This window comes from Patella vulgata, chromosome 3, assembly GCF_932274485.2.
Source record: "Patella vulgata chromosome 3, xgPatVulg1.2, whole genome shotgun sequence".
NCBI classification, from domain to species: Eukaryota; Metazoa; Mollusca; class Gastropoda; family Patellidae; genus Patella; species Patella vulgata.
This window is the reverse complement of record NC_065881.2, coordinates 84,615,044-84,640,717: the sequence shown is the minus strand read 5'-3', so window position 1 is coordinate 84,640,717 and position 25,674 is coordinate 84,615,044. Positions and strand designations below refer to the sequence as shown.

General features: G+C 35.9%; 2 protein-coding genes across 6 annotated transcripts; one reads left to right on the top strand and one right to left on the bottom strand.

Annotated features, from left to right (window-relative positions):
- Window positions 1–20: 20 nt before the first annotated feature.
- LOC126816458 (sphingomyelin phosphodiesterase 3) lies at window positions 21–19,747 on the top strand. 5 transcript variants are annotated; one of them, XR_007678386.2, is made up of 9 exons: window positions 21–427; window positions 3,454–4,311; window positions 5,698–5,779; window positions 6,665–6,805; window positions 8,602–8,691; window positions 9,442–9,668; window positions 10,563–10,662; window positions 19,255–19,341; window positions 19,529–19,729. XR_007678386.2 is itself a non-coding variant. In XM_056099646.1 (8 exons), the coding sequence occupies exons 2-7, from the start codon at window positions 3,502–3,504 to the stop codon at window positions 10,656–10,658; spliced, it is 1,446 nt and encodes a 481-aa protein (XP_055955621.1). In that variant the 5' UTR covers window positions 21–427; window positions 3,454–3,501; the 3' UTR covers window positions 10,659–10,662; window positions 19,255–19,733. The 5 variants fall into 5 exon arrangements, 3 of the variants coding, with proteins under 3 accessions (XP_055955621.1, XP_050399015.1, XP_050399016.1); XR_008787625.1 differs by lacking the exon at window positions 9,442–9,668 and having other exon boundaries at window positions 19,529–19,747; XM_056099646.1 differs by having other exon boundaries at window positions 19,255–19,733.
- LOC130012237 (serine/threonine-protein phosphatase 6 regulatory ankyrin repeat subunit A-like) lies at window positions 15,138–20,676 on the bottom strand. Its single transcript, XM_056099645.1, has 3 exons — window positions 20,597–20,676; window positions 18,083–18,146; window positions 15,138–16,578 (listed from the first exon to the last, which is right to left on the bottom strand). The coding sequence occupies exons 2-3, from the start codon at window positions 18,094–18,096 to the stop codon at window positions 15,138–15,140; spliced, it is 1,455 nt and encodes a 484-aa protein (XP_055955620.1). The 5' UTR covers window positions 18,097–18,146; window positions 20,597–20,676.
- Between the last annotated feature and the right edge of the window lie 4,998 nt (window positions 20,677–25,674).

Here is a 25,674-nt window from a genome sequence, read left to right as displayed (position 1 = left end):
CAAAATAGACCTATTATTATATTATGATGCGCTCTTGCCTATTTTAAGTAACGGTGTAGACTCAGAAGTAGCTATTCTGAAATAAAGTCCGACCGTGCACAACTGACCACCAGGATATAATACTGGTTGAAAATTAATTTTGCGATGTAGGAAGCTCATTTTGATATCATTTTAGAGCTGTGATATAGTTCGCAGCGTTAACGATATCAATAAAGGGAAATCACAGGAAAATGACAAAATGCTTTTTAAAATTGGCTGATCCGAGTTCTTATTAAATCAGTAGGAAGGATCCAGTCCAGATAATAGACGGTATCGTATCGGTGTTGGGGGAGTTTATACCCAGAGATTATATTCTGTTTTATGATTTTTCTGAAACTGTATCATTTACCTGTACGTTCTTTGGTGTAAACAACAACCACGGAACACGGTAATACATGGAAAATTTGCTTTGATTTTTTAGCTTTCATTTGAAATCTGGGTTTTAATGACACTTTTACTTTTTAAAACAATATTTTGAACACCAAAGAACTGAGGGGGTTGGATGTTTGAATTGCCATTGGTTAGCACGTGCGTGCTGTATCATAAGGCCTGTCGTCATTATTGAGTCAACTGGCGTGGTGTCGAATCCACGGTTGAACGTGACAAGGAGTAGGGTCGCCTGTCCAACCTCGTGGGCTTTCTCCTGGTCCTCCGGTTTCCTCCCACTGCTAAAGACCCCTGACGCGCAAGCGAATTATTAAAATAAAATTAAACCATATGTTAGTCCCGAAATGACCTAGTTTGTGTCGATTGGACGTTAAACCCCATTTCTCTCTCTCTCTCGCTTCCAATATGAAGTCAATGACATTAAGTACACTTAAATCAGATCCACTACGCCGTGTCAAGATTAGAAATAAGATAAATGTTATTTGATTTAACCGAGATGGTTAGATTGAGACCACAACTCAATCAGTACCATCATATAATTATTTAGGGTTTCTGGTAATTGTATAATAAATAATAAATACCTTGTTAATCCTTCTATTGTCTTGTCTTAATTGATTAATTAACACCCATAGACATTGGCACTGATGAGTACTAATTAGCACCTTTATATACCGACCAATCAACCCTATAATATACTGGTCATGAATACGCCGATTTTACCGGTAATGAATTAGCCTGGTAATGAATACGCCTGATACCATTGTGACATCACGGGGGAACATCGCTATAGTTCAGGTTATCAACAGTAGGTGAATGCCATTACTGTTGGGACGTGATTGTTGTCACAAGTGATTTTTTAGTGTCATGGAATAGTGACAATAGAGCTTTTTTTTCACCCAAAAATATTGTCATGCAACCAGAGTTTGGCTTCGTGTATATTATCAGTTATCCACGTCCGTTAGATCCCAATCAGTAGGGAGTGTGTGGGTGTTGGGGGGGGGGGCAGTCGACGCACTTGTCCAGGGTCTGGAGCCTAGATTGAGGCCCGAAGGTATGCTGAGTAATGTTTTGATAAAAATTGTTAACATCAATTAATAAATAAATACACTGTTACTTGATCATAAAGTAGAAGACGTCCAGTGAATTTTCTAAATGTTGGTTTAGTGGCATGGGAAGGATTAGTTCAACTCTGAACATAGGTCTCATTATACTCGCCCTGTACGTTCAAGAACCACCCAATAGAATCCTTGTCGAAAAAGAATCGCCCCCCCCCCCCACAGTCAATTTAACTGTGCAACTTTTTACTGCTAAACGGTTGTGTGTCAGTCTCTGTGAACGCCTGAACAATGTAAAGGAAAATTTCAGTGAAATATACGTCCCCTTCTGTTAAATGTCTTGGCAGAAGCCATTGAAATCTAAATATAAGGTAATGCACAAATTTACGTAACTCGGCCAAACAAGACGAAACAAAATTTAGGTAAGCAGGTGAACTTTGCACCGTGGGCCTCTGGTTAGTCCTGGTTTCACTTGAGTATTCAGGCCCCCTTTCGTTTGAATCTAGTTCAACAGGGTTTTGGGTATTGGAAAAAATAAACGAATAGTTTATGTGATGAAAAAAATTTCTTTTTGGTATTGGTGGTCACAGTGTTTGTTTTCCCATTTGTTTGTTGCTTAAAATTTCTTGTCCAAATCGATTATTGTTACAGTAAAACTAGTCCATGTGTTTGGTTTGTAGTTGTGTTAAATTTCCAGTTACCCCTGATATACCCCAAAATGACGCTAGAGACCACGTTTCCTTCACAAACTTTCGAACCCGGTGGGAGAGACCTTCCTATCCTCCTGTCCCAGAGTTGCTTATCCCTCGGCCCAGAGAACCCTGTCACAGGTCCTGCCAATCAGTATTTGCAGTGTAGGACGTAGGTAATGTGAAGTAGACCTGAAACATTCCATCTGGCCAATAGTTTATGGTGGATGAGACTGCTAGTAGTGTATGGTGGGTGGGACTGGTAGTGTATATTTTATGGTGGGTGGGGCTGGTAGTGTATAGTTTATGGTGTGTGAGACTGGTGATATATAGTTTACGGTGGGTGAGTGTATAGTTACGGTTGGTAGGACTAGTGGTATATAGTTTACGGCGGGTGGGACTGGTAGTGTATAGTTTATGGTGGGTGATACTAGTGGTATATAACTTATTGAGTGTGAGACTGGTAGTGTATAGTTTATGGTGGGTGATACTGGTAGTGTATAGTTTATCATGGGTGATACTGGTAGTGTATAGTTTATGGTGGGTGATACTGGTAGTGTATAGTTTATCATGGGTGATACTGGTAGTGTATAGTTTATGGTGGGTGATACTGGTAGTGTATAGTTTATAGTGGTAGTGTATAGTTTATAGTGGGTGGGGCAGCACTACATGAAGATCTGACTAGTTGTAGTGGAAGGTCATGTCAGGGGTCTACGAGCGGCTTTTGACCCTATGACGTCAGACATTGATTAATCAATCAGAGTTGACGTTTCTAGTGGTTTACCCAGACCGTTTTATTGGCTAATCCCTCACTTCAACTAGAACGCAGGTAAAGTAACAACTTTTCCAGATCCTAGTGTAGTAAAGGGTTGTTGGGTGGCCGTATGGTTAGAACGTGCGTGCTGTATCAAAAAGCCTGTCATTGAGTCAACTGGTGTGGTTTCGAATCCCTGGTTGTACGTGACAAGGAGTAGGGTCGCCTGTCCAACCTCGTGGGTTTTCTCCTGGTCCTCCGGTTTCCTGCCACTGCTAAAGACCCCTACGTGCAAGAGAATTATTGAAATAAAATTAAACCATGTTAGTCACGAAATGACCTAGTTTGTGTCGGGTGGACGTTAAACCCCATTTCTTTCTCTCTCCCTAGTGTAGTAAAGACAATTAAACTGAAATTTTGAACAATAAAAACGAAACGAAATAGGATCTGTGTTTTAATCACATTGACTGAGTGACCTGTTAATCAGCAGATTCGAAGATATTTAATATGTACTTTTCTTGTTTTCCAGATACAAATGTAAAACATCTATCAACAAACAGCCAGCAAATTTACAAAGATGCTGCACAAAAAAGAATTTCCATCACCTCTTTTGGCATGGCTGTTTCATCTCAGTGTCATCTTGTTCAAACCATTTTGGTCATGTTTAAGCGCGTTGGTATCAATATGTATTGCAACCACTTTTGAGAGGAGGAGGGCGTGGAAATTGTTTTTTAAAAGATCTCTTTTGATTTCTCCACTTTTGGCCGTTTGTTTGTTATCTCTACCCTTTGCTGTTGTTGGATTTATAATTCGCTGTATATTATACATGTACAGGAATCCGTATCGTCTTTCAGTCAAACATACATCTTTTAACGTGCAGAGTTGCAAAAAGATAAACGAATATGGCGTTGCAACACTAAACTTCTGTTTATTGCCCGAATTTTTATCGCGGTTTAATAATCTTTCAGACACTCATTCGCGGGCGAAAGAAATAGGACAAAGAATTATATTAGATCAGATGTTTTATGGCCAGAGAAATGATGTCAATGACAACGAGGACATACAGCTCTCACTGCGTCATTGTATTAACAACAATCCACCCGCTGTTATGACTGGAATCACGGTCCACTTTCCTAATTTGGAGTTTCTGTGTATCCAGGAAGTATGGCAGTCGAACTATAGTGATTTATTGGTTGAAGAACTTCATAAGATTTATCCTTACGTTATACGTGACGTGGGGATATATGGACATGGTAGTAATTATTTTTTATTGAACAGTGGTCTGATGTTTGCCAGTAAATATGAAATATTGGACGTTGATTTTAAATATTTTAAAACGAGCTGTAATCAGTGTGTTTATGCAGGTAAAGGATTGTTAATGATAAAGGTGAGTGTCAATAAAAATGAAATAAAATGGGGATTTAACGTCCCACTGTTCGGCTCCGACTGGGCTGATAAAGACGGCCGTACCGTGTGCTATGAGGGAAATTTTGCCCTAACAGCAGCACTACCGTCTATTCTTATATCAAGTTCCAACTGCCAAGGGATTGTTTACGTGCACGTCAGTGTGTACACGAGACCTCAGTTTTCCATCTCATCCAAACGATTATACATTGTACCGGTACTCTGTCCCTGCACCACTGGCAAGGGGAAACTACGCCAGAAGATCCTGATGAATTTTCACGGCCAGCATGGGACTTCCAGGTTAGCGAGCCAACGTCTCACTCACTTAGGCAGCGTGGCTTCCCACAATAAAAAGGAACAGTGTTTATATTTGACATCTGAACTGAATACTAAGGAGGAGAATTTTGCCCAGACAGTAGCATTTGTGTTTACTTTTTTAAAATTTTAACTATCGTTTTTCTATAAAAAGATGTATGCATGGGTGTGTATTGGTGGACCTCAGTTTGTCATTGAAATTCACATAACTAGAGAATGATTACCATATCAGTCCCATCAGTGATAAGTTGGAACAATCGGTCCTTTGTCGAATTCAACCATCGACGCTTTTACTTGAATGACTAGACGCTTTTACTATTTTATGTCTACATGTATCGGAAATAAGGGGCTACGACATACATTTCATTTAATTAAGCCCCGAGTTCACGAAGCATTCTCAGACTTAAGTTAAGAATTTACTCAACTTTCAATCACTGTTTATGAGAAATATCTTTGTCCAGAAACACAAACCTTTTCACATAGATTCTTATTGTTGTATTAAATACATTAAAACAATAAAAGTTTTATAAAGGGCAATATTCTAGTTAAAATAAGGCCCAAAATTTTGAGTAGATTCTTAACTTAAAAATACATTATGGGAGATTAGATAAAGAGCTGGTAGTTCACACAGGGAATTTGCTGAACATTTCAGTCAGATTGATCCACCCTGAACCAAGTATTTAGCGATTGAATTTTGGGCCTAGCATCGATCATCATTACTAAAGTCGGTACGATAAAAAACATAGTCTCGATTATCCATATTTTGATTTAATCAGAAGCAGGAGACCAGGTTCTAATCCTGTAAATATCGCAGGCTAACGATGCCATCGAGAGTTGATTTTGGTCTGGATAAGTTAATTAATATCTATTTAATAATTTAGATAACATTTCAGGCTTAATGAAAGACCTGTAATAGGCAGTTTTGGCTCTTGCATAACGTATGTTTAAGTCCGAGAATGCTTGGTAAACTCAGGACAAGAGCTTATGACAAATGCATTCTGTCTATTTATATAAAATTTGTAATTTTGATAATTTTTCATGTTTTTTTTATAAGGTGCTGTTGTGGTATGAGGATATTAGAACAGATAAAGCTGTTGTTGGATATCTTTATTCTACACAATTACAATCTTATCAAGGTAAAGACATTCGGGGTACTCGATTGAACGTTCCGGAATTGAATTCTCTCGATCACAAAAATAGTGACAATCGAGTGAAAAGGAGGATTTCGAGCTACAACGCATGCGTCGATTCTGAATAAGTAAATATCTCAACCATCCATGCAGCCGAAACCGTTTAATTACGTCACGATTCTACTCACACCACCTCCGTTGTCGGGACTGAAAGAATTGTGACAGAACTGAATTCCGCATTACTCGATTGCAGTTCTGTCAATTCGGGACGTTCTGGACTGTGAATCGAGCATCCCCTTAATCTTCACTCTTGCCTTCAAATATGGAGTTTTGGACCAGGGACTCATCTTGTTCTTCTTGCAGGCTTGGGGGTTTTGGCCGAATGATTGGGGGTTGGGTGTCCGATTGATTTAGGGGTTTGGTGGCCGAATTGTTGGGGGTATGGTCGGGGGTTGAGTGGTCAAATGGTTGAGGGTTGGTGGCCGAATGGTTGGTGCTTGGTTGGCCTAATAGTTGGGGGTTGGTTGGCCTATGGTTGCGGGTTGGGTGACTGAATGGTTGGGAGTTGGGTTGACAAAAAATTGGAGGTTGGGTGGTTATTGAGTCAAGTGGCGTGGTTTCGATTTCCCTATTTTTATATGACAAGGCGTGTGATCGCCTGTCAAACCTTTGTCGGCTTTCTTCGGGCCTTCCGATACATGCTTCTTCCCACTTCTACAGAACCTATGCTCAAGCGAATTATTGAAATGAAATTGAACCATAGGTTAGTCCTATAACCTAGTCTCTCTCTCTCTCTCTCTCTCCTCTCTCTCTCTGGGTGTTGTACAGAGGTATTGTACAGATAGCTTGTTATATATTAACTTACCATAATAATACAATTTGTTTCATTAGGAAAGGTCAAGGTGATTGATAAACAGTTGGATGATATTGTAAAATGGACGAAAGAATTTCGAGAAACAACAAAACGTGAAAATGATGTCATAGCATTTGATATACTTTCTGGTGATTTTAACTTTGATAATATTTCCCCAGGTAATTATTTTGATCTATACTATTTTTCTCTGAAAAAAGGAAAAAACTTATTTTTTTCATTTTAGCCTCTGACTCTATATATACTTGGGAGGGGGTGGGATCTGGCAGCTGGCTAATTGGGGGCATGAAATTATAAGGTCTGACATTGAGTCAAGTGGCATGGGTTTGATTCTCTGCTTGTACGAGGCAAGGAGTAGGGTCTCCTGTCCAACCTGCGCAGGGGAATTATTGAAAAAAAATTGAACCATATGTTCAAATCATCTACTTTGAGTCAAGTGGACATTAAACCCCATTTCTCCCTCTTTCTCTATATGTACCATAATTTAATTGGTGTACTTTATTGTAACCAAAATAGATCTGCGGTGCTTCGATAAGTAAGGTACTGGCTGGCTAATCAAGAATAATGTCTAATGACTTATGTCAATACTAATTAGTGTTGTCCCCACATTTTTCCAGATATCAAGGAATTAACCCTAGAATAAATATCACGAACAACAATAAGGTATTCCATTGGTTAATGTCTGACTGACTCACTGTACTTTCTGTAATAAAACTAAAACTTTCTAAAACAGTCTTTATTTCTGTCTCTTGTTTACAGTTATATAACATATCACATATACCAAACTAAATTTATAGTCTTTAATATAATACTAAATTTATAGTCTTTAATATCAAACTAAATTTATAGTCTTTAATATCAAACTAAATGTATAGTCTATAATATCAAACTAAATTTATAGTCTTCAATATCAAACTAAATTTATAGTCTATAATATCAAACTAAATGTATAGTCTTTAATACCATATTAAATTATAGTCTATAATACCATACTAAATAGAAACTAAATTTATAGTCTATAATACCATACTAAATTTATAGTCTTTAATACCAAACTAAATGTATAGTCTATAATACCATACTAAATGTATAGTCTATAATACCATACTAAATGTATAGTTTATAATATCAAACTAAATGTATAGTCTATAATACCATAGTAAATGTATAATTTATAATATCAAACTAAATTTATAGTCTATAATACCATACTAAATGTATAGTTTATAATATCAAACTAAATTTATAGTCTATAATACCATACTAAATTTATAGTCTTCAATATCAAACTAAATTTATAGTCATTAATATCAAACTAAATGTATAGTCTATAATACCATACTAAATGTATAGTCTATAATATCATACTAAATTTATAGTCATTAATACCAAACTAAATTTATAGTCTATAATATCCAACAAAATAGAAACTAAATTTATAGTCTTTAATATCAAACTAAGTTTATAGTCTTTAATATCAAACTAAGTTTATAGTCTTTAATATCAAACTAAATTTATATTTATAGTCTTTAATATCAAACTACTCGAAATGCATTGTCTTTAAAACCACACAAAATTTAGGTTCACATTGGTGCGTCCTTTAACACTTCAATTTGAGGTTTATTTATTATGATATTTATTTTGCTTAAATTAGGCTTGTCATGTTTGATATTTTGGGATTTGTTGGTACATTTGCATTTATATCTGTTTATGTTTCTACGGTTGACCGTTGTAGTTACATGCTATGCAAATATATTAAATAAAGGACAAAAAAGGGACCATTTACCTGTGGAAAAAGGGTCTTTCAGACAACAAAAATCCCCTTAAAACTGACAATATTTTCTCAAATTGTATTTACAGATAAACGCTAAACATTCGGTCATCCAAACCCCCTTATATGAAGACAGGTGAAACATATATTATATGGCATGTGAAGCGTATATTATATTATTTACAGGTGATAAAACTGTGAGAGAACATGAATTATTTGATTTTTATCGTGATGAAGGGAGACAATCTCCAGGTACAGACCATCATTGGACTGTTGGTAAGTAGGCCTCAACTGAACTTCTTTCATTTAGTTCAGATTAGATTATTGAATTGGATTCATCAGATGTGTTAGTTTGAATAATGATAGGACAATTTCATTATGAAAAGCTGGCAAGGGACAATGTATAGCACATGAATGGTTAGCGCATGCAAGTCGTATCATAAGGTATTTCAATCTGTTTCACAGAGAATTACGAAAGTCTTCTAATATGTCTGAAAAAGATGACTGCCTTGAACACCTGACGTCACATAAGACGTTACTAGTTCGGGCGGAATGGTGCCTTTTACTTATTTTACATACCCACTTATACTAAATAGGAAATAATTTTACCTACAAATACCGATACTTCAAACGTCTTTATTTATTTTTCTAATACATAAAAAATTTTTTTTTAGAATTTAATTTATCGGAGGAAAAAAGTTAATATTTGTGGCTCATTAAGTCGCATCATGTCATCCTTATCAGTGATTGTAGCGGCCTAGCGAATATTAACTGCTGATCAATGTGAAGGTCATTGAGTCAACTGATGTGGTTTCGATTCTTCGGTTGTACGTGGCAAAGAGTAGGGTCGCCTGTCCAACCTGGTGGATTTTCTCCGGGGCATCTGATTTCTCCCCCCTCCCTCTGCTAAAGACCCTTACACGCAATCGAATTATTGAAATAAAATTGAACCATATGTTAGTCCCGAAAAGACCTAGTTTTTGTCGAGTGAACGTTAAACCCCATTTCCCTCTCTCTCTGTTGTAGGAACTGAAATGAGACAACATTATCTTTATGAAGACGAAGTGTCAAAACCTGAAGGTTTAAAGAAATGTCTAGAATCCCCGTTGTTACGACAACAGTACATCGTGGACGCTGATATAGAAGAGGCTAGTCTAGATAGTATTGTTTATGCCTTGCCCAAAACAGAAATCAGTCCTGTTGGTGGAAAACGTAGAATAGATCTGATTCTGTACCATGTTGATTATCCTGTTGTAAGTAATTTATACAAGAGAGTCGGACACGGTAGCTTTGTAAAGAGGGTCGTACACGGTAACTCTGTGAATCTAATAGAGGGGGCCTGACAAGGACAGCTGTCTAGTCGTTTGGATGGGACAAAAAACAAGGTCCTTTGTACACATTGGCGTGCACGTAAAAGATCCCTTGGCAGTTGGAATACGATATAAGTATAGGCCGTAGCGCCGCTGCCCGGGCAAAATTTCCCTCATAGCACACTGTATAGCGTATGCCCGTCTTCATTAGCCCAGTTTAGGAGCAGAACAGTAGGACGTTAAACCCCATTACATTTCATTTCTAATAGAGGAGAGTCGGGCATGTTAATTCTGTAAAATTTATAGGAGACGGTCGTACACGGTACTTCTGTAAATCTAATAGGGGAGATTTGGGCATGGTAGTTCTATAAAATGTATAGGAGAGAATCGAGCACGGTAACTCTTAAATTTATAGGAGGAGTCGGGCGCGGTGGCTTCAAAAATATTTGACGGGTTCACTAACAGGGGCGGATGCAGTAATTTTAAAAATGGGGGAGGGTGCAGATGAGGTTGTTTTGACCCTTTTTTGCTTACCATTTTCACACAATAAACCTACGGCAAGTGAACTAAAAAGTGCAATTTGGAGAATTGACAAATGAATTGCAGGCCCGTAGCCAGCCTGTTAGCTTCGAAGGGGCAGTGAGGTTTTTAGGGGGGGCACACCCGGCACAGTCTACAGTAGGTATTTTAGAGCTATGGTCGGCAAATTTTTTTTCGGGGCCTGATGAATTGATGTGGATAATATTGTAAACAATGTTAAATCTCGAGACAGATTTTTTATTGTAGAGAAGGTCTATTGAATATTAAAACAACTCATTCTTATTTTATATATTTTAGATTCCAACCCGATATAATTTTGTAACACGGCTGAGCAGATTAACAGATCATATACCAGTTACTATGAACTTCAAACTACCAACCAACTTTGATTAGTCCAGTATGTGATGTATTTATACCAACCAAATTACATTAGTCCAGGGCCCTGTTTCACAAAAACTTAAACTAAAATCACTAAAATAGGTTTTAACTAAAATCAAACTGAAATTTTAAATTTTATGCGTTTCACGAAGATCGATTGTAACTTAAAATGCAATTTTAATAGATTTTAGTTAAAATTGCTTGTGTTCGCGCAGTGCACAATTCCGGCGAGGGCACTTAGGGTGTAAGCATACACGCTTCGGAATTGAAAACGGTTGCCAAGTTGAACTAACCGTTACAATACCAACGAGGAAAGTTTCATACGTTGTAACAATGTCTGCACATGATCAGACAGTCGTCGAGAGATGAAATAAATAAGTTTATTGCGTATTATTTGTTTTGAAATGTATCAGTTGGTTGGCCTTGAACTTGCCTGTCGCTTTCATGACCTTGGCATTTGATTTACTCGCTGGCTTCAATGGAAATAATGCGTATGGATATACTAAATCGCTTGAATTTCGTAGTTTTATGGTATTTTGGATAACAGAAACTATTGAGAAATTGTCACAAATGTGATATTTCTGACTCAAACGATTAAACTAGATTAAAGTATTTTGGATAACAGAAACATGTGCTATTTCTGACTCAAACGATTAATCTAGACTAAAGTATTGTGGAATTTTAAAAGTATTTAACAACTTTTAAACTAATACACAAAATAACCAATGTTCCGATGCCAAGATTTGAAATGTCAGTGCCATGGACCCTTTCAATAATAATTTGAAAATGCCAAAGTGCCACACTCCTTATTGGAAAATGCGTATATATCTTACTAAATTAGAATGATTTTTCCCCATATAAAATACCCTTGACTCCTATATAAATCATCATAACCCCAAAACCATAAATACTTTGCATATGACGTATCTAGTATTATAACTGATGGGGGTTTCGATTCCCCGGTTGTACGTGACAGGGAGTAGGGTCGCCTGTCCAACCTCGTTGGTTTTTCTCTGGGTCCCCCAGTTTCCTTCAAATAAAATTGAACCATGTGTTAGTCCTGAAATGACCTAATTTGTGGCTAGTGGATGTTACACCCCCCGCCCCCTCTCCTTCAGTAGGCCTACAAAGATATTTTCTTATAGACATTAGATTTTTTTTTTAGGTTTTTTTTTTTCGCCTATTAATTATTTGGAAATAGTATAATTTATACTTGAATCATATGCTTATATATAAAATAGTAGCAAAAAGTTTTGTTAACTGGGGTTTTAATTTGAGGCGACATCTAATTGCTTATATTACCTTACAATAACATAAACGGGTGGGCTGCAGCTGTATTGCCCTTGCAATGAAAAGAAATTGAATGAAAATTATTTTTGTGAATGATAGTATGTTTAAATTATATAACCCGGGCCATTGGCAATATTATCATTATTCCAAATATATCTATATGTCGCAACAGATCTCACAACGTAGCTCTAATCAATGTTTGTTAATGCTGTGATTTTAAGTTAGGAGAGGGTGACGGCTGTCCTAAGTTAAAATTGATTTTCGTTAAAATTGTCCCTAAAATAGTTTTGTGAAACGCCACTATTTTAAGTTGAGATACAATTTTATTTTACAATTTTATTTTAGTGGATTTTATCTAAAATGCTTAAAATCGTTTTGTGAAACGCATCTATCTTAAGTCAGGATGGAATTTTAGTTTAAGACAATTTTAAGGAGATTTAAGTTTTTGTGAAACAGAGCCCAGTATGTGATATATTTATACCAACCAACTTATATTAGTCAAGTATGTGATGTATTTATACCAACCAACTTAGATTAGTCAACTGTGTGATATATTTATACCAACCAACTTATATTAGTCCAGTATGTGATGTGTCTATAACAGAGGGAAGGGGGCGGGGTGAATGGTTCAGATCACAAGGCCTGTCATTGAGTCATGTGACGTGGTCGCGATCCCCCACCGGTAGGTATCAAGGAGTAGAGTCGCCTGTCCAACCTTGTGGGTACTCTTCCTGGTCCTACTGCTGAAGACCCGACCATGCTGAATATAATTTTCTGCAAAATGCAATAGATCTTTATCAGTTTATCCTATTTAAGAATACTGTCCTGTTGTTTTTGTAGTTTACGTCATGACCTTGCTGAGTATTATCTTGTGTCATTCCGAGCCCAATCACACTTAATCCCAAATGATCGCTAATGTAAGTGGTGTAGAACGGAGAATCTGGCAAGGGACAAAGTGTAGTCTTCTCCGACACCCACACCCGCAAAGCAAACCAGTTGTCCAAGTGACCAGTTTTATATTTATTTACAGTGCTAGAAATAATTGCTTTACTAAACCATAAGATGATCATAATTCATATCAGCATTATCACATTTCCCGATAACTTTAGGCATCCCATATACTATCTAGTGTATGAACAGCGCTAAGAATTAAAGTTTTACGTAAGGAGATCTTCAAGACTATTTTCGAACCGCGAGGGTTTTGTCCCAAGAAATACACTATGGAAGGGACCGGATGATACAGACTGTTACTATTGAAAACAAAAGGGAATTCCTTTGATCTCATTTCGTACTACTTCCGGTCCGACGAAGTTGATAATCGCCAAGTGATAGCGCTTCAGGTTTGATTTGTAATTAATAACGCACGCTGTAAAATCACCAATTTACTTATATTGGAAGCTGTATAATCATCAAATAAAGTCTCATTGGCAATAAAACGACGGGGGGTGTTAGAACTACAGAGTATTGTAACACGATAGCAGACGAATTGTCTTAACAAGTCAAAACAATATGGCGTGTGATATATTGTTGTTATTGTAGTATATAGTCAAGCAGTAGCAAGAAGTTTTGTTTTAATCTTAAGTGCGTGTGACTTGATTATATAATTCTCCTACAATCTTCTGTAACACAGGTCAAACATACATTAATCAACATGTGTCTGTCTTTGAAAGCAATTCAGGTTTTTAGCAAGTTCCCAGAAATATGAGCAAACGACATAGGACATAACAATATATGTTCACATAAAACATGTGCGGATATAAATTAATGGAGAGTAGGGTATAACAATTTGAGAAGTACAGTGTATTTGAACAAATCAGAACTATTGTCATTATTGTGGGCTTACACATAAACTAAGGTGACGGTAATTATCCAATTACAGCTGTAGTCTGTCGCGAGTGAGAATAAGGCAAAATAAACACTGGAGTTACCTCAGATATAGTTTAGTGTTAAACAGTATCATCAACAGCAGCAGCACCATCATCATCATCAACAGCAGCACCATCATCATCAACAGAAGCACCATCATCATCAACTGCAGCAACAACAACAGCACCATCAACAGCAGTCACAGCAACATCATCACCATAACCATACTTATAATAATCGCCACCTTCATCATTATCATCATCATTCTCACCATTAGGAAATAATGATGTTTCTAGGCAATCTTGTCTTAGTTCATGATCCGTATTGAGAGTAAAATACTGGTAGTTATATTGACTATAATCATCATCTCTATCTTTATCTATATCATAACCATCATAATCATCATCATCATCAAAATAATTACAGCCATCATCAATATGGTCTAAGTTGTAATCTTGTGGATGAAGAACATCTTTTAGTAGAAGAAAGTCATTTAGTTCATAAGGTAAATCTACATCCTCAACCTTCGCCTGTATTCCCAATCCAAGATTCTGTCTGATGAGTCTACTGCACAGAGACTTAAGAGATATATTATTACAGAAGATAATGAATTCCTGTCTGCCTCGTGAGTGAATTGTGTCGTTGTCTACATATTGTTTATCTTCCTCATCAAAATTTAATGCTGCCATAATTTCCTCCCCTTGGGCGCCGCTAAGATATAACAGTTTTCTCAGTTTATCTCTATATGAACTACAGAGTTCAGTAAGATCAATTTGATTATAGCTACTTTCAACTGAAGACGTAACGAGAGACTGGACATCACAGTTTTCAGCAATTAAATATCTAATAAAACGAACAACGCGGTATGGTTCCCAGAAGCGGGGAAAACACAAGGCTGTTTTGATAATCGTGTTGCCATCAACACAAGGTAAATTGAGAAGGTGAGTATTACCATTAGATAGAAGTAATTTAAAACAAGTCAAATCAAACACACTGTGATAAATATCAAGATATTGTAGAGCAGATCTTCCTGAATAGTCTAACATGTTAACTATGGCACCAGCTTGAAGAAGTTTCTTTGTAAGCACTCTGTCGTTTTTCATAGCAGCCATCATTAAACTAGTTCTACCTCCACGATCTGGAATATTTACATCAATGCCCTCAACACCAAGTAAAATATCAATACAAACCATGTATATCGGATATATCTGTCTACAATAGTGCTTAACAACATCATTTACCTGTCTCTTGTTCAAGCCATCTTTAAACATCGTAAATCCAATGATACAGAGATGAAGAGCTGTATGGCCCTGGTTATTTTGTGCATTGATCTCTATTCTAGGATGACGTGTCAACAATTCTAAATATTTGCTGTTTAATAAAAAAAGCAGCTATCATAGTAGGCGAGTTGGATTTAGAACAGGGATGGTTGATGTCTAGCTCGTTATTTAACAACCAGTTAAACTTGTTTCTAGAATAATCATAGTTAACACAAGCTAAAAGGTGAAGCATATTTTCTCCTTCAGCTGTAACACCATTAACAACCAATTTTAGCCTAATGTAATAACTAAACATCCCCAACCTCATACATTTTAAAATATCATGGAACAACTTAACTCCATTGTTACCTGACATCAGATCTGAACCGGAGTCTACCAAAAGTTTAAAGATGGCTGTCGAATTGATCATGTGATATTTAATACAATAATTTAATGCAGTATCACCATTTTTATCAGGTAAACTTAAATTAGAATGTGGAATTAACAGTTTTAATATACTGATATCAGTTTGGTGTTTTATATGGTACATTACGGCCGTTTGCCTTTCAGTGTTTTGATGGTTCACATTACAACCAGCTTCTAATGAAATGTTAATCAGTTTACATTTCAGTCGAACATGAGTGTCCTGCACTTTCTGTAATTTCAATTTTATTCGGTACACTTTACCTAGAGAGAACGGGCTGATGTCATCAGAGGTGTCGTATGTACCGACATAGAACAACGGGGTATTACCTTTATAGTCAGGTTGGTTTATGTCTAATCCCATGTTTATTAAAGTATTAACCAGCTGCATACATTTCTCTTCATCTATCATACCGGAAAACACACAGCATAAAACATAGTGAAGAATGTTGCGTTTAAAACTATCAACATAATCTATATGAACACCGTGTTCTAACAGATACATCACAACTTCATACAACCCTTGTCTAACAGCTATAACTATAGGTGCCATTTTATATTCATTCAACTGACTGACGTTTACACCAGCATCAACTAATTTAACTACACACTGTAATAACAAATGAGGTCTACATGTATTGTCGTTACTGTCATAGTTATGTAAAAGTATGTACAGCAGGTTGTTCTGATGACTATCGACATACCGTACATCTACTCCATGTTCTAACAGATATATCACAACTTCATACAACTGTTTTCTTGCAGCTATATGTACAGGTGTCTTTTTATCATCATTCATGTGGTTGACATCCACACCAGCATCAACTAATTTAACTACACATTGTAACAACAAATCACGTCTACCAGTATTGATATATACATTATAATTAAGTAAAAGTATGTACAGCAGGTTGTTCTGACGACCATCAACATACTGTACATCTACTCCGGGTTCTAACAGATAAATCACAACACCATACAATCCTTGTCTAGCTGCTATAGGTAAAGCTTGCTTCTTATCTTGTACTGATAATGTTTCTACTACTTCTCCAATATTTCCCTCGTTTTCAGCTTGGCGTAGTTTTGATTTCAGTCGCCTAAAATATATTAATCATATATTAAACATATATTGTGTAAGAGCTAAATCTGCCTATTGCAGGTCTTTCTTTAGGCCTTAGATGTTTTCTAAAGTATTAATTAGACATTAATTAACTGATCCAGGCCTTAATCAACTCTCGATGGCATCAGATTTCTCCGATATTAAATAGATTAAAATGGTTCAGCGATATTTTGATTTAATCAAATATGGAGGACCGAGACCTAGCTTCGATCAACCAGTACGGTGGTTGAAATTATTGCACACGTCTGTCAAACCTTCAAAGGCTAATATCTTCGCTTGCAATAGAGTAATTTGAATGAAATTTTCAAATTATTCATTTTACATCATCTACTTTCGAACTATTATAGCACGAATGGCCAGTTCTTTATCTAAATCTTACATAAAGTATCTTTAAGATGATATAAATACAATAACAATGTAAAGACTCAAGATATTTCGCCTCATTAATCGCATTAATCAAATACATCCATATAATAGAGCAATTCTTATTTTTGAAATACGTGAATAATTTATACCATATTATTAGAGTCTGTCCACACTGTAGCCTACCTTACCACAGTTAATCCTATTGTTCACCGTATCAACAATAGGCAAACTATAGCTTACCCCAGTTTACCCTGAAGATGTAGTAGGGTGAATTAAAACCCAATAGTAGATGTTTAATACGTCGTGCTTATCCGCACAGTATTACTCAATCAAGTAAACTATATTTTAATGGATCTTAATCCACCTTAATTAACATCCATTTATATCTATTTCATATTGTCTTATATATTCTTATATGTCTCCAGTATTCTTTGTTTTACACTTTAAACTATATTAACCTTATAAATTGTAATTAACGTCTTAAGTCTACGGGCTAAAGCGTTTTAAGTTACCATGGTGTATTGTTTGCATACACGATAGATTTGTAGGATTAATGCCCTGGGCGATGCATGGGGATATATAGACCCAAATAACAAAATTAGAGGGAGCTTTCTAGAAACCTGTCACAAGGAGATCAACTTCAGATCACATCCCTAAGGACAGATTTGATTCACCTATATTTGGAGACACGAGTTTATGTCAATTTCCATATTCACATTGGAGCTTAACTTCTATTAAGCATTGAACCAATAATTGTTATATTAATTGTCTGCTGTAAGTTATGTTGATTATTGTTAACCAAAGAATAGAGAAATATTAACAACCAACAAAAGTCTTGTCTTCATTTAGTTAACAACGAATATCCAAAAGAATACACAAAAATTGCACTTATACTGTTGTACAGTACCAACAATAGGCTAACTCTAGTTAACCCTGACGTTCACAGTATAGACAACAGGCTAACTATACCTTACCCTTGTTAATCCCGATGTTTAACGTATAGACAATATGCAACCTATACCTTACCCCAGTTAACCCTGATGTTCACCGAATAGACATTAGGATGGTGTGGGTGGTGGACAGATTCTAAACCCTGGTCTATTTAATATACGAACCTCCTTGAACTCATCTTAGTTGGATGTCAGTGGATATCAAGTAGCCGTTATTATCTCAACATGCCTAAAATACACAAACAATGAACAACTATAAGTTGTGTGTAGGGTAAAGCACGAGACTGATAGGCTGTGCTGGAGCTAGGTAGCAAAAAATAACCCGAAAAAAAAAGAAAAAACCGAGGGCTCTCCCGAACTGTCTAAACCGCAGCAATCCACCCAGGAAAACAGACCTTACTCCGCCGATTATATTTAAAAAAGAATGAAATGAAATGGTGTTTAACGTCCCACTGTTGTGCCTCGACTGGGCTAATGAAGACGGACATACTCATACAATGTGCTATGCGGGGAATTTTGCCCGGGCAGCGGCACTATGGTCTACTCCTATATCGAATTCCAACTGCAAAGGGATCTTTTACGTGCACGCCAATGTGTATACGGGTCACAGTTTTTCGTCCCATCCGGAAGACTAGACAGCTGCCCTTGTCAGAATCCTTATCGAGGGTTTTTTCTGAAGCTAGTGGCAGTCAATTCTTTTTTTATGAATTGTCAGATATCCTCTCTAAGTCTCACACAACAACTTTTGGTCTTCAGAGGAATTATTAGTGAGCAGAAATTCGCCCGTATATCCGTTATCACTCGTCACATCAGTCAGTTATATAGAGAGATGACTCGTGTTTTCCTTTGGCGTTCGTCACTTCCGATTCAGTTAACCTGTATTACTCAGCTATCGTAGCAATTGTAGTAGTGTGGTATATTCTCTTTAAGTATTTGGTGTGATATTCTCTTTAAGTATTTTATCTAGTTCTATTGTCCTGTATATCCAGTAAGTTTTGTTTTTCCAGTTGGTATAATTAGTTTAGTTTATAGTTTAAACATGTTATTTTAACATGGTGAGTAGTATTCGGTAACTTAGATACTATCCTAACATCCTGTTTCACCTTTAGTCACATCTCCATCTTGGATGCATCATTTTCTGAATTCACTAACTCAGGTAGGTTTATATTTGTTTAACTTGACTTGACAATATAATAGAAGACAATTCCTTTCTAATTTAGATACTTTTTATTCTTATATAAGTTACAAATAAAATAATACATTATATTCAATCTAAATAAGTAAAACCTTTTATTTTAAAATGTATGTCTAATTTGGTGTTTTGTTTTATCTTTTAGTGTTTCGCTCTTTTGTACATGTATATATGGTTTTCCATCATACATTAGCTCTATAATTCTTCATTTCTTAAGAGCACCTTTAACAGGGTATGTTTTTAGTTAGTTTCCCTTTTTGTTATATGTTATTTATGTATAATATTTCTAAATGCTCCATTATTATTACCTGTAATAGGCAATATACCTCTATACTATATTACTAGTTATTAGAAGCTGTATCTAAGCTATATCCTTTTGTATATATATATTTGCTAATTTAGTTTTATTATTATTTCAGTGCTCTTGTCTTCTACTTGTTCTTCTTTCTGTAAATAATTGGCTGTTTTGTTCCTGTGTATTGTAAATAAACTTTATAGCTGTGTTCCTGTCTTTGTCTCTTTTCGTTCAACCCGCGACCTGGAAAGTGGATAGTCCGTTGTCCATCGATCCTGCTACACAATGATCTCTGTGTTAAAATTATATTTGGAATGTGTTTAACCAGCTCTATCACATATGTGATAATGACTGGCACCAATTTTGTCCTTTAATACGAAGCACAGTTGGACACATGTTGTTTTATTGAGTAAACCGGAAACTACATTATACTGATAGATGATTGGCTAACAATGAGGTCAGTAATAAATACGGGTAGCGAGTCGCTCGTCAAGCGTTTCGATCGATTGAATGACACAGATTTTCTTATTGTTCTATTATGAAATGAAATGAAATGAGGTTTAACGTCCTACTGCTCCTGTGCTGGGCTAATGAAGACGGGCATACGCCATACAGTGTGCGATGAGGGAAATTTTGCCCGGGCAGCGGCACTTTCGCCTACTCTTATATTGAATTCCATCTGCCAAGGGATCTTTTATGTGCATTCCAATGTATACACGGGACCTCGGTTTTTCGTCTCATCCGAAAGACTAGACAGCTGTTCTTGTCAGGCCCTCCGTCCTGCATCACTGACAAGGGGGAACCACGCCGGAAAATCTGGATGAACTTTCTCGGCCAATGCAGGGATCGAACACCCGACCTCCAGGCTAGCGAGCCAGCGTCTTACCCACTTAGCCACGTGATCCCCTGTTCTATTATGTATTTAGGTTATATTTCCCCCGGTTGTTATCGACTGATGTATGCGACAGGACACACTTCCTCTTTATATAACATCTGGTACCACTTCTCTATTGAGCTGACATATTATATAGCTGACAGTTGTTTGGACTTTGGTTATCATCGTCATTGTAATGTATTGATTGATATGCTTCCTGTTTCTAGAGCATGTCCAAAACGCATCGCAATATATCGATACCGGTATACCTATATATTCTGTTTGACGTCTCTCCAGCCTTTTATCATAACAACTCACCTATTTACTTGAACGAACTTGTAGTTGGTAGGTAAAATATTTCCTTCCCTGTTTTGATGGCGATTTCTTCCGGGTTTCAGTTTATGTAAGGGAGATAAATCTATTTTAATGTTCATGGGTGAAGACTACTAATCCTGTTCTCCATTTTTTTAAAAAAAACCCCAAAACATTCTTAGGATTTTAATCTACAAAGAGCTCAGAATGTCGCAAACAGCATAATTATGAAGGAGTTGGGATATTTTAGATTTTTCCAGACCTGGTCGAAGGAATCTATAGATTGTGACATCCTTCAGCCTTAAAACTTGGCAGAAAATAAATGTTAAATCAAACACTACACTAAATAGAGGAATTATCAGGAATCCAGGGCGAATATTTAATAGTTTAATCTCAGTTCATCATACAAATACGGATTACATGGAGCATTGGGTGGTGGGTGGTGGTGGCCACAGGATGATAATACAGTCTTCAGTGAAGTAAGGAGAGCGTCTTGAGAGAGAGAGAGAGGGGGGTGGGGGTTAACGTCCACTCGACACAAACTAGGTCATTTTGGGACTAACATATGGTTTAATTTTATTTCAATAATTCGCTTGCAATGGGAGGAAACCGGAGGGCCCGGAGAAAACCCACGAGGTTGGACAGGCGACCCTACTCCTTGTCACGTACAATCGGGGATTCGAAACCACGCCAGTTGACTCAATGACAGACCTTATGATACAGCGCGCACTTGCTAACCATTCGGCCATCCAACCACCCAAAATAAACATTAAATTAGAGATCATTATCCAACATGTAGTCGGTAATGTACTTACAAGAAATGTCAAACTTGGTATGTTGAAGAAATGGAAGTTTCGAAATTTCTTTAAAAATGCATTATTATGTACCGGCTTTTGCAGTGCACTTAAAATAAAGAGATTTTATATTAACGGAAATAGTTCTTTATCGTTACATATTGTCAAAATTCGTAATACTTGTGAATAGAAAACATTATATAGCGCAGCATCTGGTATGTTACTTCAAGCACAAATTTGTCCGTTTTGTCCAAAATACCAGCATTAAATTTATTGTTAATTATTTTAATATCCAAGTCGAGAACAGGTGCATTTATAGTGTCGGAATTTTCTTTATTTAATATTAGTTCTGGGGGATATATTTCATTTTTATATTTGTTGAAAGTTCCCTTATCATTGATAGGTGTTATGTCATCAATGTATCGGAAGGTATAGTTTAGACTTTTAGCTACTTTGTAATCAGTCTTCCGTTTATGATCATGAAAGCAGGATTCATATTTATATAAATGTGCGTTTGTAATAAATGGGACGGGATCAGTTCCCTTTGTTAAACCAATAGTATGCTGTATTATCTGATCCCCATCCTCAAATATGTCATTGTCAATGAGAAAATGTATAATGTTTCGAAACTTTTCTTTATCAAAAACTATAGTGTCGCCATTGCGACGTTTTATAATCCATTTAGCATCTTCTGAATAAATGGCCATCAAGTTTCTGCCTTTCTTGAAAACTCCATTAAAAGCTTTATCCACAAACCAATCCAAATTATCTTTCAAATCTGAATGTTGAATCGTAGTATTCAAAGTAGAAAAATTCAAACGTTTCTTTTGTTTTTGCATTAAGTTTTTGATTGATTTTATCTAAAGTTTCTACGATGGGTTTATTTTTATCAATTATGAAAAAAACTATTTATGCCAGTATAGCTGCGAAGTAATCTGCACCAAATGGCATGTTGGAGTTGGCATAATTTAAGTTATTTAGTAATTGTATTAGCCAATGGTTTTGTTTGACAGTTTCTGGAGAGTATATAGCAATTTACCTGTAGCAGGTACATCTAGTACAGTGGCTTGTATTGATGATATGATTAACATAAAACACACAAAAATCATCTCTATTGACAACAAATATGATCTATATCTCAACAACAAATTGACATCTATTGTCACGTCTTCAATTTTATAGTCTCTAAATTTCAAAACCTCTTCGTGGAATCGGTCTATTCAAATATAATATTGATATTTCGTCCACGTTTCTTGCCGAAAGTTAAACGTTAAACCCCATTCTATTAATATACTAATTTATTATCTAAATAGCAATTTACCTGTAGCAGGTACATTTAGTTCAGTGGCTTGTATTGATGATGTGGTGAACATAAAACACACAAAAATTATCTCTATTGACAACAAATATGGGCTATATCTTAATAAATGTAATGCAATTTGATAATTTATGCGAAATTGTATTACTGCACCAGAGGACATGAGTTATAATTTGATAAATACATATGTTTTATTTGCATTCTCCATTGTCAGTTTTTTAGCTATGATATGAGTTTATTTAAAACGCAAATTAAATTGTTTATGAAATATTGTGAGAATAACAGGAAAAGGGATCTAAGTTCAAGGATAGATTCTATGTCCAAAAGCACGTGATCGGAAAGTTACCATGCCATATTTGGCAAGAGTGACTAATCTCATGATTAATTACATCATAATTAGCCAATAGAGTAATTAATGGCTGTGAATCTGAGAGTATATAATTTATAAAATGTGCGCTTTAGGATAGACACCATGAAGATTTGAAAGAGGTAACATCATGTAGAAATGTCTCTCCAGCCTTTTATCATAACAACTCACCTATTTACTTGAACGAACTTGTAGTTGGTAGGTAAAATATTTCCTTCCCTGTTTTGATGGCGATTTCTTCCGGGTTTCAGTTTATGTAAGGGAGATAAATCTATTTTAATGTTCATGGGTGAACCCTACTAATCCTGTTCTCCATTTTTAAAAAAAAACCCCAAAACATTCTGAGGATTTTAATCTACAAAGAGCTCAAAATATCGCAAACAGCAAAATTATGAAGGAGTTGGGATATTTTAGATTTTTCCAGACCTGGTCGAAGGAATCTATAGATCGTGACATCCTTCAGCCTTAAAACTTGGCAGAAAATAAATGTTACACTAAATAGAGGAATTATCAGGAAACCAGGGCGAATATTTAATAGTTTAATCTCAGTTCATCATACAAATACGGATTACATGGAGCATTGGGTGGTGGGTGGTGGTGGCCACAGGATGAAAATACCGTCTTCAGTGAAGTACGGAGCGCGTCTTGAGAGAGAGAGAGAGAGAGGGGGGGGGGGTTAACGTCCACTCGACACAAACTAGGTCATTTTGGGACTAACATATGGTTTAATTTTATTTCAATAATTCGCTTGCAATGGGAGGAAACCGGAGGGCCCGGAGAAAACCCACGAGGTTGGACAGGCGACCCTACTCCTTGTCACGTACAATCGGGGATTCGAAACCACGCCAGTTGACTCAATGACAGGCCTTATGATACAGCGCGCACTTGCTAACCATTCGGCCATCCAACCACCCAAAATAAACATTAAATTAGAGATCATTATCCAACATGTAGTCGGTAATGTACTTACAAGAAATGTCAAACTTGGTATGTTGAAGAAATGGAAGTTTCGAAATTTCTTTAAAAATGCATTATTATGTACCGGCTTTTGCAGTGCACTTAAAATAAAGAGATTTTATATTAACGGAAATAGTTCTTTATCGTTACATATTGTCAAAATTCGTAATACTTGTGAATAGAAAACATTATATAGCGCAGCATCTGGTATGTTACTTCAAGCACAAATTTGTCCGTTTTGTCCAAAATACCAGCATTAAATTTATTGTTAATTATTTTAATATCCAAGTCGAGAACAGGTGCATTTATAGTGTCGGAATTTTCTTTATTTAATATTAGTTCTGGGGGATATATTTCATTTTTATATTTGTTGAAAGTTCCCTTATCATTGATAGGTGTTATGTCATCAATGTATCGGAAGGTATAGTTTAGACTTTTAGCTACTTTGTAATCAGTTTTCCCTTTATGATCATGAAAGCAGGATTCATATAAATGTGCGTTTGTAATAAATGGGACGGGATCAGTTCCCTTTGTTAAACCAATAGTATGCTGTATTATCTGATCCCCATCCTCAAATATGTCATTGTCAATGAGAAAATGTATAATGTTTCGAAACTTTTCTTTATCAAAAACTATAGTGTCGCCATTGCGACGTTTTATAATCCATTTAGCATCTTCTGAATAAATGGCCATCAAGTTTCTGCCTTTCTTGAAAACTCCATTAAAAGCTTTATCCACAAACCAATCCAAATTATCTTTCAAATCTGAATGTTGAATCGTAGTATTCAAAGTAGAAAAATTCAAACGTTTCTTTTGTTTTTGCATTAAGTTTTTGATTGATTTTATCTAAAGTTTCTACGATGGGTTTATTTTTATCAATTATGAAAAAAACTATTAATGCCAGTATAGCTGCGAAGTAATCTGCACCAAATGGCATGTTGGAGTTGGCATAATTTAAGTTATTTAGTAATTGTATTAGCCAATGGTTTTGTTTGACAGTTTCTGGAGAGTATATAGCAATTTACCTGTAGCAGGTACATCTAGTACAGTGGCTTGTATTGATGATATGATTAACATAAAACACACAAAAATCATCTCTATTGACAACAAATATGATCTATATCTCAACAACAAATTGACATCTATTGTCACGTCTTCAATTTTATAGTCTCTAAATTTCAAAACCTCTTCGTGGAATCGGTCTATTCAAATATAATATTGATATTTCGTCCACGTTTCTTGCCGAAAGTTAAACGTTAAACCCCATTCTATTAATATACTAATTTATTATCTAAATAGCAATTTACCTGTAGCAGGTACATTTAGTTCAGTGGCTTGTATTGATGATGTGGTGAACATAAAACACACAAAAATTATCTCTATTGACAACAAATATGGGCTATATCTTAATAAATGTAATGCAATTTGATAATTTATGCGAAATTGTATTACTGCACCAGAGGACATGAGTTATAATTTGATAAATACATATGTTTTATTTGCATTCTCCATTGTCAGTTTTTTAGCTATGATATGAGTTTATTTAAAACGCAAATTAAATTGTTTATGAAATATTGTGAGAATAACAGGAAAAGGGATCTAAGTTCAAGGATAGATTCTATGTCCAAAAGCACGTGATCGGAAAGTT

Bases quoted from the DNA above. Each gene is read 5' to 3' on its own strand.
- LOC126816458 (XM_056099646.1), top strand. From the start codon at position 3,502: ATGCTGCACAAAAAAGAATTTCCATCACCTCTTTTGGCATGGCTGTTT. The intron at 6,806-8,601 runs GTAATTATTTTG...TATTATTTACAG, and splicing joins CTTTGATAATATTTCCCCAG to GTGATAAAACTGTGAGAGAA. The intron at 9,669-10,562 runs GTAAGTAATTTA...TATATATTTTAG, and splicing joins ACCATGTTGATTATCCTGTT to ATTCCAACCCGATATAATTT.